The 13,770-nt window shown below is 39.2% G+C and overlaps 1 protein-coding gene across 1 annotated transcript; it reads right to left on the bottom strand.

Moving 5' to 3' along the window:
- Positions 1-763: 763 nt before the first annotated feature.
- On the bottom strand, positions 764-2,974 carry LOC148323534 (frizzled-7-like). The gene has a single exon (XM_088315402.1). It carries the CDS (start codon positions 2,828-2,830, stop codon positions 2,390-2,392), a length of 441 nt encoding a protein of 146 aa, XP_088171528.1. The 5' UTR covers positions 2,831-2,974; the 3' UTR covers positions 764-2,389.
- Positions 2,975-13,770: the final 10,796 nt, after the last annotated feature.

Here is a 13,770-nt window from a genome sequence, read left to right as displayed (position 1 = left end):
ATGGGCCAAAAGGTCAATTTGGATTAAGGACCCGCGAAAGAAATAGTTTGTCAAAACGTGATGGAGATTTCGTATTTGGCAAAATTGAGTCAGCTCTCATTATTCCTAATAGAACGTTTTTTGTTTGTAAATTTCTTTTTAATTTTTTTGCAGTCCCCCTGAGAATGCCATGGCTCCCCCCGTGACACCCCCTCCAGGAGAAAAGTCCAGCTCCGCCACTGTTCCCCATACGAATATATTAGGTAAGGGACATAGTAGCTGTCACACACTCTAGCAGAAGGAATTTTTTTTGCTCTACTTTCCTAAAAATAAACAATTTAAGTACTAGTTGAGGTTTGATTTTCGATGTCTTACAACAGTTCGATTTGTATTTTATTCCTTTACTGTACCCAATGTGAACTGAACGGTGAACTTTAACCCTGACCAAACTGCATAAGGAAGAGTGGTTTTTGGTGATTTAACAATGATACATTTTAGCCTCCCTAGGGACAACCATATCTGTAATATGGCTCGTAATGTAAACACGTTTAACATCATTGGATTTCATCCTAATTATATTCCACTCCATGATCTTACGGCTAACCACTTACAATATAATACTTGTTACACTTACCAAGGCAAAAAAGGAGTAACTTTATTACCCTTACCATTTTTCATCCATGTCATAACGGTTTTTGGGGCATAACATTTTTAAATAGTTCCAGATATGTTCTACAAAGGTACTTTGTGCTTTCATGCTTCAATCAAACAACTGACAACACTGCCACATTTTGCATAAGCTTTACTTGTTTTGCCCTTCAAAAGTCATATTTTTAACATAAATGCTCCTGTGTGTCTACAATGACAACTAGAATTGCTGCGGAGAAAATAAAAGAAGAAAGCAAACGTCAAAGTGATCCTTATAACTTTTGTACAATAAGATAACATGCTGTAAAAATAGTATCGCTAATAATAGAAACATCACATAACCAAAAGCTAAGAATGTCTCCAAAAAAAGATACACCAAAGCATATCAAGAGGCTGTTTTCAACAGAAGGGATCAAAACATTTTTTTTGGGACCATTCATTTACATGATGAGAACTACATTTTGATGCATAAAAAGGAAACAATTTACACACCAACTGTGTTTTGAGCATTAAAATGCAAAAAAAAAAAAAAGTAAAGACTGGAGAATCATATCCAAAATAATAATGGCGGACCAGAGCATATAATGCTCTTTTACAACTTGTTTAAATTTGCAAAGAATTCATTGCAAATATATATTTCTCCATGGCATGTTCACAACCTTCCTTCCTTTTGTTGCGTCTATTAAAACAGTGGATCCTTTTTTTAAATAAAAATGTTTTAATAATAGACTACAAAAGCAACACTGCAAGAAAAAAAATGTTTACTCTATGAGATTAAAGTTGTAATTTTACACAAGAAGGAAGTCCATTATTCCAAAATTAAATCTGTAATATGAGAATACATTTGTTAATTTTTTTGAAAAATGTTTTTACATTTCTAATCATCCTTTTATGAAGGAAAGCAAAAGAGGACTGTAGTGGACCTAATATTCTTTCAATATGATCATGATGTGTCAAAAGAGTGAGTATTTCATTCTTGTAAAATTACAATTCATCGTAATTCTAAAAAAAAATAAAATAAAATAAAATAACCAAGACTTTTTTTTTAAATATGTGTCTTGTCGAAAATACACAACTTTCTTCTTTCTGAATGAAATTTTATTCATTCTTGAAAATATTTCCTCCAAAATATCACATTAGTTCTGTAAAATTACGATGTTAAAGCTTGAAAATATGACTTTCTTAAAATTCAAAATACACACATTATTTCCATAAAATTACTACTTTAATCTCATTGCAGATGCTCCTTCTTAAGTGAAGTATATGTACCACTAGTGATATGAGTGCTCCCTCCAGTGGTACATCACTGCCTCGGTACAGTTCAGTTATATTTCACTTTTAATATCCTCCCATTTGCGTTTCATATTTTGGTAATATTTCAACATTTAAGCACAGTTTTGCTTTCACTTTTATGTCGAATGCATTTTAATTGAATGATTGTTTGCATATGTGCTCGTTGGGAACAGCTAGTGACCAATCAAGGGTGTACCCCGACTCTTGATAGATGTGGTACCAGCTCATCCATGACCTTAGTAAAAAAAAAAAAATGGATGGTTGAATCATTATTAAGCACGTTATTTTTATGGCCTTATTAGTGTTAATATTCAAACTGATATTAAATATACTTTTTATAATCCCTCTCTGTCTGTTGCGATGAACATTTATGGCTACTACACTACTTCCTTTGCTATTACCCCAAATCCCCCCCCCCTCCCAGCCATGAAGCTGATGGACTTGAGACAATGGATGCGTCCCGTGCATCCTAAACTGTGCCCACAGAGCCCACGCACAATCCGCTCACAGGGAACTTCTCGCAGTGAATCTGCTCCGGCCACTCGAAGCCCATCGCTGTAATATTGGCTTTGCATCCTTGATGTGCATTCTCACACAGGGCCCGGCAAGGGGGGATGAGTTCCTCCAAAACGGTACACACCGGAGCGTACACGGTGCAAAGGAAGAACTTGAGATCTGCCGAGCAGTGGGCCTCCAACAGAGGGTCAAAACGTCGTATCTCTGCAGCCGCGTCTGCTTGGCTGATGTGGCCCAGGAGGTTTGGCACGATGGTTTCGTTGTAGACAAGGTTGGCGCACAGCGGGATGGAGATGGGCTGGCAAACGGCAAGCTTTAGGTCGGCGTGTGAGAAGGACAGCCCGCGCAGCAGCAGCACAAGCACGCAGCCTGCGTTCAGCCACGACGCCCCCATAGTTGTGAACGAGGAGAAAAAGAAAAACTTTCTGTCAAAACAAAAAGACAAACGTCCGGGTTACGTCCAGCCGAAATCAGACCTCCGTCGTGATATTTTCAGCTCTTTCTACAAAAGTGTCTCTATTACTCAAGCAGCCCACTCAGTTTTTTTTTTTTTACTGAAAGGGTGGAGATAAAAACACCCACTCTCTCACAACAATTTAGCCAAACTTTTTCAAGCTCCTAGTGGCAAAAGTGCTCTCGTTCAGTAAATATTTACTAAAAAAAAAAAAAGGGCTGGTAGAAAAAAAAAAAAAATAAAAACCACACAGTAAATTTCGTAGAGTACAGATTATACAAAAAAAAACAACTTTTAATTATATTTGGTCCCAGTAAACAGAGTAACATTTGAGAGGAAAATATTCACCGGCACCCCGGTAGCACTGATGAAAAATTCTGGCCCCATTTAAATTGAAGTTGCCCAACCCTGATTTGAATTTATTGTGAATATATTGACAGTACACCGCTACATTATGCAGTGTGTTTCTAATTCTTAATATTCCTAATGATGCAATGTCATTACATGAAAAAGAAAAACAGATTTTATTGATGACAAGAAGTTGGCTGTCCTTGTAAAACAATGACATTGTCTTATGGTTAGCAGACACAAGGCTTCTGCCATATGTCTGCTTCGCTGAGAAATTGCTGCGTGGGACAGATTAATTCAGCATGTAGAGCGCTTGTTGTCATTACTAGGGTCAAATGTCTGTAGACAGAGCTGTGTAATAATTTAAGACACCAGCCACTTAAGCTATTGATTAAGCATGTTAGGACGCTGATTTCCCTTGAGGGTCTTTTTGGACCGCCTCAGCTCAGTAAAGCAGCGAAAGAAAAACAAGTAACAATGACAGGTTGGAGGACTTGTTTTGATTTTGCCCATCCGTCCATCAATCCAGTATATATAGCGCTTTCTTTTGTCCAGAACAGACATGCCGCTTGCCCAGCAGACCACTCCATAGAAATGGGGCTGATGTGACCCCAGAGTCAAAAAATGCCTTTATGAGTGTCCCGCGAACACCAAAAGCACACCGCGTCTGTCTCACTATTTGATATGAAGGCGCTATGTGCGCAGGGTGAACGCGAAGGGAGTGAGGATGGTTCCCTGTGGTGCTCCGGTGCTAGAGAAGAATGTCAGACTTGCAGTCCTGCGGCCTCGCATACTGTGCTTAGTTGTCGAGGTCGTCAGTAATCCAAGATTTTAGGTGATGGGCCACCGCTGAAGACCTCAGCAGGTTGGGTTGTATCAGTTTTTTTATTGTTATTTTATTGCGTTGGTCGTGTATTCAAACCCAGACCGCAAACCAATATGGCACTGTTCTGCACCCAAATAACCTGTAAATAATATTTGATTGTCTGTTGCTGTCGCTCATGTTAGGAGACGTGTCCCTCTGTTAAATTGAGTCGCATCATTTAAATAATACAATGCAGGCCATTCAGTTGAAATTTTGGAGTCAGCGCGATCAGATTTCGAGGTTCAACGTACGTGCGTGGTGGAAAGGTATTCTATTGTTTAGTTCTCAGTCACAGCGTAACATAAAACTTAAGCACCTGCACTTTCAAAACAGGTTGACACGGCTGGAGGAACATTCCTGAAGTGCTTAAAGAAAAAGAAAATAAATGTTTGACACGTGGCCATCCCTTCAACTGGAGACAAGTCAGAATTAACATATTCAAGACGACCTTTCAGCATTTTCATTATGTATCAAGGAGAATATTTAAATGTATCTATTTAATTATTTATTTTACATTGATGACTTGAGTGCTTGTTTTAAAAAATATGATCATATTTATTACACTTTATCACATAAAATTCAGAATCCAACGCATATTTTCATAGAACAAGTCCTCTTTTCTTGAGTTTGAACGACGGTCCTGCAGGACCTCACAAGAGCGAGTGAAGCGAGTCTTCTGAATTTGACACCCCTCAGAGAAGAGCGTTGTTAAAAGCCCTGCCAACGTTAATATTAATTTGATTAATTAATTAATAGTTGTAGTTAGTGTATTAATATATGGGTGGTTACGGTTTTGAAAAAAAAAATACATAGAACAAGGCTTAAAAATTGTGGAAAAGCGAGCCGTTGTCTGTGCTCTCAGTATTTCACTTTCGACTAATTCCAATAAAATGTCATCGCACACAGGCCGTATTTCCAAGTTGGGTAAGCAAAATGTGTCTCTGCCTCAGCACATATCGTGGCATGTAGCAGTCATGTCAGGTCAACCGGTTACATTTCGAGTTGTGTAACTACTGCTGTTTGCTTGTGTATGTCTGTGGCTGCGGGGCGGTGTGCGCAGTGGTCGGGCAGATGGAGGTGGTCCAACAGGTTTCCAGACGGCCTGCTGGTGTTTGGACTGCTGCCTGTTGCAGCTGGAGATTTACTGGAGACCAATGTGAAATAAACAAAAGAACAGTCCAGTTCAGTCAGTGGTTGCACAATTTAATAATAGTCAGACACATGCCAAGTATTTGAACTTCCACACGAGAAACGACAACAGTATCGTTCTATTCCGTGTAATTTATGGCCTTGGGGTGGGAAATTGAATTTGCGGAGTGCTCACATGGCATGTGGGCTAGCCACATTACTTTGACCAACATGCTTGAGAGGATTTACCTCCTCAGTCTAATCGGTCGCTTTCACCCATGTCGATGTGTGTGTATCATGTGATTAGAGGCCTAATAGAGCCTTGTCTACAGTCGACAGTCTCGACAACAAAAGTGAGAGACAATAAAGACAAAGTATTTCAACTCATGGAAGCAACACTTCTGTGTATGAGGCACATGGACAGGTCAGATGCTAACACCGTTAGCTAACGCTAATGTGTGCGTCCAACAAACTTGGTGCACTCAGCTTTTGGTTTTGACATGGAAACAAGGTGTGTTATGGGATTTTTATTTTTTTCTGACCGATAATGTTCCATGCAGTGTCATCCGGTGGCCAGAGTCACTTGACTGTTTAATAACACACTTGGGTGGTGTGCAGCCATAAAAAGAATACAGTTTTCCATAATATGTCCATGTGGTCGCAGGGCGATGACTGAGAATGACTCCATCAGACATTGTGACTGCACCCAAAAGCATATTTGTCATAACCATCATTTTAGCGACTTTAGTGTTTCCCGAGCATCTACTTTTATGAAGGCCCGGAATACATTAGCGAAGACTACAGTACCATGAATCCTGTTGTCTGAGCACATGACGGGAAAATGGTGACAGTCAAATGCAAACGATGACCTGTGCTTGTTTTTGTTTTTTTGCTTGTTCATTTTATCATGCGCATGAGAGATCAATAAAGTCTTATTTTATCTTATCAGAAGTCGCAGTTAGTAGTTTCACAACATGTTTTTAAGGACTTCCTATAGATCAGGGGCGGAGGCAAACTCTTGAGATCAATGGGCCTTATCATTCGTAGATGAGGTACAAAGGAAAAGAAAAAAGTTGTATGTTGTGAACATATAAAATAAAAGTAAAATGAAAAAAAAAAGTTCAAATATGTAAAATATGAAAAAAAATTGGTTTTACACAATAAGGTGATTATTTTTTAATTATATAATTTCAAATGATTAATTAATTAATTAATTACAATGATTTCGTACAATGTTAAATGTTTTCTGAAGCTGAGCCACGATTGATCGTTACACGAGCATTGAGCAACTGTGACTTGCAAAATGGCCGCCCCCTGAGATGTACAAACACGGGTGGATTTTACTGCTGAACTCATATTCCACAAACGCAATCTAAATCAGAATGCCATGTTTTTTACTAATGGAGCTGCATAGAACACATTCTTGTTAAGAAATGTTTTGGGGCAACTCCCCCTTTAAGACTTAACATTTTTACCCAACACAAAAGCAGTCAGGATGCTTTAATTTACTCATTTTAAGTGGGAATTATTATTTAATGCAATAATTAGTACTTGTGACAATTCAAACTTGATCTTTTCAAACCATACTTTGCCCAACCGTGCTATAGATCTTTCTTAAGTGCTGAAAAAGTCCTGATTGATCATAACTATTAGAATATTACTGAGCAAGGGGTGGAATAGTATTGTGTAGTCACTTGAACAAGGGTAGGGAAAATCAAGCACGAAATCAGGAGAGAGAAAGAGAGTGAGGAATGCAGGCAGCTGGTTAATGTCTGTCAGTGCAACACAGAGAGCCCACAGTACTGGACTACTCAACCCCCCCCCTTTCTCTCACACACACAAACACATGCACAGTACTGAAAGAAGTATTTATTTGGGCCAGCAGAGTGTGTGTTCCGCAGCGAGAGGCTCATTAGCCTCTTAAAAAGAATGACTAATACTGTACTCGTACGCTCCTCTCTTTCTGATCTGTCTATCATCTGCATCCATCCATTATTTCTCAGTGCTCATCAAGAACTGGGTCATGGTTGCAATAAGCCGAGATCGGAAAATGAGGGAGTGTGCAGAATCACCCCAACACGTAATTCTGCCAGTGTATTTTTTATTTTTTTTTACTCCACTCCAGAACATTGAAGTGGAAGCATTCATGAGGTGTAATCAGATGCTTGAACCACCTCAGCTGATTCCCCCAAGGAATGCAACCCTCATTCCGAGCAGGATTTGAATATCCCAGTGAGGAGCAACGTGCCGATTGAGTGAAATTGGTTGGGCCTCCCAAGAAAAAGATGATCTTAAGCAAGAGCCTGCTTGAGAAAGATGAATGTAGCCAAATGATTGGTCATATGGGATTGCAGGAGTCTTGCATGCCTGAGAGAGGAGCTCATAGGAGAGGGCTGAGGCTTGATCCATGTGTTGGACCAGTGGGCCATGAGGCTGGGACTACAGTATACAATGTTAACACGGCACTGATTATGGACAAAACACTGGATCGTTTTGGACATTTGTATACTGGACAAGTTCTATTTAGCATGAAAACACAAATTCCTTAAAATGTGTCTGGAACGTGAATGTTGAAAATTGACATCTGTTTAGTGTTCAGGGGAGGAATGCACACGTGTGTCCCCACTAAAACAACGAGGGTGGACCGCGGCACTTTTGTTGTAAAATATCATAATAAGTATAAGATAAGCATAATTAAAAGCTTCACGACAACCAAAATACAAATCTGACAATATAAATCAGACAGGGGTGTCAGATCCAGTTAGAGAAAATAAAAAATAAATAATAAATAAATAAATAAATAAATAAATATATTTATATGTGTATATATATATATATATATATATATATATACATATAGTTGCAAAACCCTCATGTTCCTCTCTAAGATCATAGCGCAGCCAGCATTTCAGTGTGAGCTGAAGAGATCATTGGGCCCAACCAAGGAATCTGAAACGTTTGCCACTCATCAGATCTCTAAGTGTGCAAGTGTGTGTGTGTTTATATAACGGGGGTTGGTCGTGTGACTGATGCTTCCACAGTGAGGTTGTCAGACACCAACTGTTTAGCACTTCCTGCCCATAAGGGTTGTTTTGTCTCTACACGTGTTTTGACTTTGTTCTTACGAGAGGAGTAGGCGAGGTTTACAAACCATGTATATCACTCGAAATGGTGGACAAGTTGATGGACGTGATGTGACTCTCTCCATTTCTTTCATCCATCCTTTTAGACGTGACGTTTGCTTTGGGTGAGAGGTGAGAACGGGGAGGAGATGGCAATTATTGCCACTTGAGGCCAATTTATCAGGAAGTCAAAGAACCGACTGTTAGAGGAAGGTGGCAAATTCCAGCAAAGCAGACCAGGTTGCTAGTTTAAGCTTTCGACATGGATTGCATGTTTTGGTTTCATCTGTACTCTCTAGATGCTTACTGTAGCTGTCTTTAAAATCTTCCAAGAAACTTTGGAACAATTTTGAAACAAACAAGTGACAATGATTTGACGTGCCTGAGGTGCGATTCAAGTCTTTGACTTTTCTAGACTTTGAATGGGATTATATCTATAGGTGCAACTATATCGCATAAAGGCTGTGATTCCAAACTAGTGCATCGTGAGATATGTTCAGCCATGGGAAATGATCCAGATTAAATTAATTTGCCAAAAAATGGGAATTTTTAAATTTTGCACCATGGACCGTTTTAATGCAAAGACATATTTAGATGGACTTGCATAAAAAAAAAAAGATTATTGTTTTATAGTCCAGCAGAAGCATCAGTTGAGCGAGTCGAAAATTCTCTGTAAATTTGGCCGATTGGGAAAGTTGAGATGCCAAAAACATGTTTCTTGTGATTGGTCGAATTAATGTTTTAAATGACTGCAGTGAAGTCGACTCGCTGAATAGTCTACTCATCGCTTTAACTCCTAATCTGAAGTAAACTGACTTTGATCCGAAGTAGAAATTGTGGTAAACAAAAAATTGCTATTGCTGCCCTTCCTGAAGTATCACTACTCATCAGGGTGTTATGAATAGAAATAAGAAAAAAAACGATTTCAGTGATGAGTTATTGGTGGAAAATTTGAAAAGTGAAAGATTAGAACAAATTTCTTACTTTGCTCTACAAGTGTAATTGAAAACAAATCTTCTCCTCTACTGCCTTTCCATTGAGTGGAAAGTAAGTATTACGATCCAAGCAAATAAAATGGGCTGTAGCAATTGTGAATTTTAGTATGAAGTTCATGCTGCGAAAAAAATGTCAGCAAATGGATCACTAGACGCCTCTACTCTACCGTGGACTGATCTCTGTTATTTTTTATGAGTTCACTTCACCTTTTCCCAGGCCAACCCAGACGGCAGATATGCAAAAAATGCACGAAAACATCCATTATAAAAGATTACATTAATGCTGATTCTGGCCTTGACTCAATGATGACTCTACTGAAAAGATAGCAGCATGATCATTCTTTGTTATTTATTTACCCTCCCCCACACGCAGTCTTGGAGGTCATGTGCTAATTGAGACAAAATAACAGAGGGGGTGATGTTGTAATCGTTGTCCCTCTGAGGTCCTCCTTCGTAATATTATTTCATTTTTTTTTTTCATGATTATCGTGTGTTTGATGGAAGATTTCGAAATTACGAAGGGTGGGGGATGGGAACGCTGAAGAATAGGAGCGGAGGGCCGAGCCCTTGGAGAAGGGAACGTGAAGAAGGAAGAGGATTAGGGGCGGGAGGGAGAGGAGGCCTCCTGCGGTTTGGAGGTCACACGCACAGCTGTGGTCATCACCTTTCACTGTGAGGGACTTACACACACACACACACACACGTACACACCACACACGCAAACACACACACACACACGTACACACCACACACGCAAACACGCACACACACACGCACACACAAACTACGGTGATCAGCACCCTCGTGGCAGGTTGACCTGAGCCAGATGGCCGTCGCTCTCATTTTATGACGTCGTTTTTTTTTTCCTCCCCACACCTAGCTTTTCAAGTACACATTTCTAAACAACAGTGTTACATCATTGTGTGAATGAGCCAATCAATCAGCCGAGCTGAATGAATGATGTATTAGTAAAATACACGTATAAAGATGTCACTTTGGTGTCACCCTGTAAACACAATACCATAAAGCTTTTTGTCTATCTATCTATCTTGCTAGCTCGCTAGCTCACTAGCTCTAACGCTATTTAGTTAGCAAGCTAGCTACCAGCCATATGATAGGCAAATGCTTCGTGACTAAATAAGAATACTAAAATGACACAAACTCAACTTTGAAATTGGTTTAATTTGTGTTGACATGGTAATTATTGGTAGCCTAATTACAAAAAGTGAAAAACAGATACACACATTCAGTAACACTGTAGTATCGATATGTAGGTAGGAGAGCTGCCTCCATCTGTGTATCAATCTCACAATCATAACAGTGCCCAAAAGATTTTTTTTTATTCCAAGGCCCATGACATGTGTTTTCAATATTCTTAAAAGGCATGTCTGCACACATGTGCTCAGCCTCCTTTGCCAGATTGAAACTCCACCTCACCATACTGTCTCAAAAACAAAGTCTCATTTTTCATTTTTGGGGATCAAGCAGATGATAAGATGAGAAGAATTAATTAAAAAGATATCCATCGATTCATTACTCGAGCCGCTTATCCTCACGAGGGTCGCGGGCGTGCTGGAGCCTAACCGCCATCTTTTGGGCAGGAGGCGGGGTAAACCCTGAACTGGTTGCCAGCCAATCGCAGATTAAAAATATGAGCTGAGTTTTGAACCCCGGACCTCTTGACTGTGCGGGCAGACTTTCTGACCACTAGTACACCATGCAGCCAGACGGTAATCTAGTTTATTTGTCATTCCCTTCGTTAAAACCCATGAGGTGCACCATGCAGTGTGTATATTATTGAAATATTAGAATATACTTAGTGTGGTTGAAAACGTCTTTTAAGAGAAAATAGGGAATACAGTTCTAGATATGGACAAAATACGCATTGCATGAAGTGTACATCTGGAGTGTGTTTTTGTTTTGCCTTCTCCTCACGCTATTATGGTTGATAAAACCACACTCTTAGATCCACTGTGTTGTGTGGCGTGGCTTCATGTCAGTGTATTTTCTTCCCCTCTACACACACACACACACGTGCATGTCTTGTAAACGTTGTGTAATTCCCAGCAGCACTTTGACTTTCGGAGGGTTTTGATGAACACACATTGGCTCATGCTTCAATAATGACATGGTGTGTGTGTGTCGACTTGCATTCAACATTGTTACTTTATAAAACCTGTAATGATAATGTTATTAAATAGAATGAAAATAATTATACTCGTTTGTCTCCCTGGCGAACATCATCCTCCCATGGAGATATGCTTGCAGTTCCTTAAAAAATGAACTGGCTTGCATGGTTTCCAGCAAATCAGTTTCTTCTTCGCCCAAGTCACACACTGTGCTTCTGTTGACAGCAGATCAAGTCGGCTGTGCACGCCCACGACGGCGCAAATTTTTAAACTGCTCCATGATGCGTTCATCTGTGAAAATACCAAAACCGTGCACCTTGAGAGGAGCCGCTGCCACGCTTTTGTTCACTCCCACAACGGCGGAAACGCCTGTTTCTAACTACGAGTCTATGAAAACGAGCCCATGTGTGAGACCGGTAGAGGATCAGATAGAAGGTTCATATTCTGCGGTATTCAATTCCAACCGCACACCACAGCTCAGTGAAGAGCATCGACTATAACGTGTTCGTTACACACGTAGGATTTTGTATTGAAAATATCCTGCGGGTTTGGGATTTGACTTTAACAGTGTGCTGTAAAAAAAATAAAAATAAAAAAAAAATTTAAAAAGGAGAGTGAGAGAAAGAGAATCTGGCCAGTATAGTTTGACTTTTGGGGTCTGAGCATACCTCATGAATCATGACTGCTGCGAACTTCTGTGGTCCAAGTTGTTCTTATTTGGATTTCTTAAGAAGCAAAGCCAATTCTGCAGCTCTGGCCTGACGTTTCAGTATGTGGTTATAGTTACAGGAAAGACACCTCATTATACTGAGAGCTGTTGGTAATATTTTACATGTTACATTGTTTGAGAGGTGCGTATGAAGTTGAAACTGTGCAGCGCTAACTTCGACACCGATCGTAAAGATAGAGTGGTGTTAAATTAATAGCACCTACAACTGAACATTATCATTTTAATCGAGTGACAATAAAACGGCTATGTGACGTAGATTGTTAGTGAATTTAAATAGATCACACAGTGCTTGACGCCAAGAGAACAGTAAAAAAAACGAGCACACCACTGCACGTTATTTTATATTCTATCAATTTTGTGCTTCCAAGTTTTATGTTCCAAATTAAAGAGTGTGTTTGCATGTCTATATTTTCACATAGACTTTCTACAACACAGCTTTTTACCTGTTGCGTAATTCTGGAACAATATGAAGGCACGGTTAACAAATCACTGACATTTAACAACCAGGTGAAAGGACCTTGTTAATAATGCCTGAATGCACTAATAGACATTTTAAAGAGTCATTTGACTTTGAACAATTATTGTTGACACAGAACACTAAAGAAGCAGACAGCAAACAATAAAGCATCAACCCTACGTGGCGCCTGTGCCTTCTGGTAAAACAAACAAAAAAAACAAAACCAAGGATGAGTGAACAAGTGAGGGGCAAGTGCAACACCTGAGACGAGGGAGTGGATGAAAACCTGCTCTCCCAGACTGTCAGCTCTTTGCGAACTCTTAAGTTTCTTAAGTGTCTTCTCCGGTTTATTGCAACTGCATTTCTCATGCACAATCCCAGCCATGTCTTTTAAGTGAAGCACCTCAATTGAACGAGCTGTACCAAAAATAATCTGTTATAAATTAGGATTAAAACTTAATCTGTAAAGAAATCATTTAATGGAATGTTTTCACACTTTAAGAGAGTGTCCTAAATCTCTCTAAGATTCTTCCGTCCGACTACGGAAAGGATCAAGAATTCCAAGTCGCACAATGATCTTCCCCTCTGGTTCCAGTGACTCAATTTGAGGCCGGCAGTTTTGTCTCATGCAAATTACCATGATGTGGCGACTGCGACAGAGCAATACAACCGCATCCAACAATATAGTTGACCCCGCCATGCTATTATGTATAGCAAATAAATAGTACTAGATTTTACCTTATATTTATTAACGTTTTTTTTGTAAAATTTTTGGGGGTTGTGAAAAAAAAAACACCAAGGGGACTCGTTTTAAAATCCAAGGGAAAAAATTCTATTTTGTAGTTAGTATTTCAAATATATATTTTTTGACACCAGTCTTGCAACTTTTTTGTTAAATTTGTTTCACTCCCAGGTCGGCATTGTAAATGAGAAACGTTTTATCCAATTGCAACATCCTGGTTAAATAAATTACTAACTATAAATGAAAAATCTTTTTTTTTTAATTATCTGATCTTAACGACCATCTGATCAGTTTGAGTGCAAACTGTTAGTCAAACCAATAAATATTAAAACGTAACAACTTTGTTTACTTTATTAAACAATTA

This window comes from Idiotropiscis lumnitzeri, chromosome 14 (genome assembly GCF_059441095.1).
Source record: "Idiotropiscis lumnitzeri isolate Australia: NSW breed Sydney's pygmy pipehorse chromosome 14, RoL_Ilum_1.0, whole genome shotgun sequence".
Classification (NCBI taxonomy): Eukaryota; Metazoa; Chordata; class Actinopteri; order Syngnathiformes; family Syngnathidae; genus Idiotropiscis; species Idiotropiscis lumnitzeri.
The sequence above is the reverse complement of the archived record's forward strand: the minus strand, read 5'-3'. Positions and strand labels throughout refer to the sequence as shown.

Coding starts and splice junctions, on each gene's coding strand:
- LOC148323534 (XM_088315402.1), bottom strand. CDS start 2,830: ATGGGGGCGTCGTGGCTGAACGCAGGCTGCGTGCTTGTGCTGCTGCTG.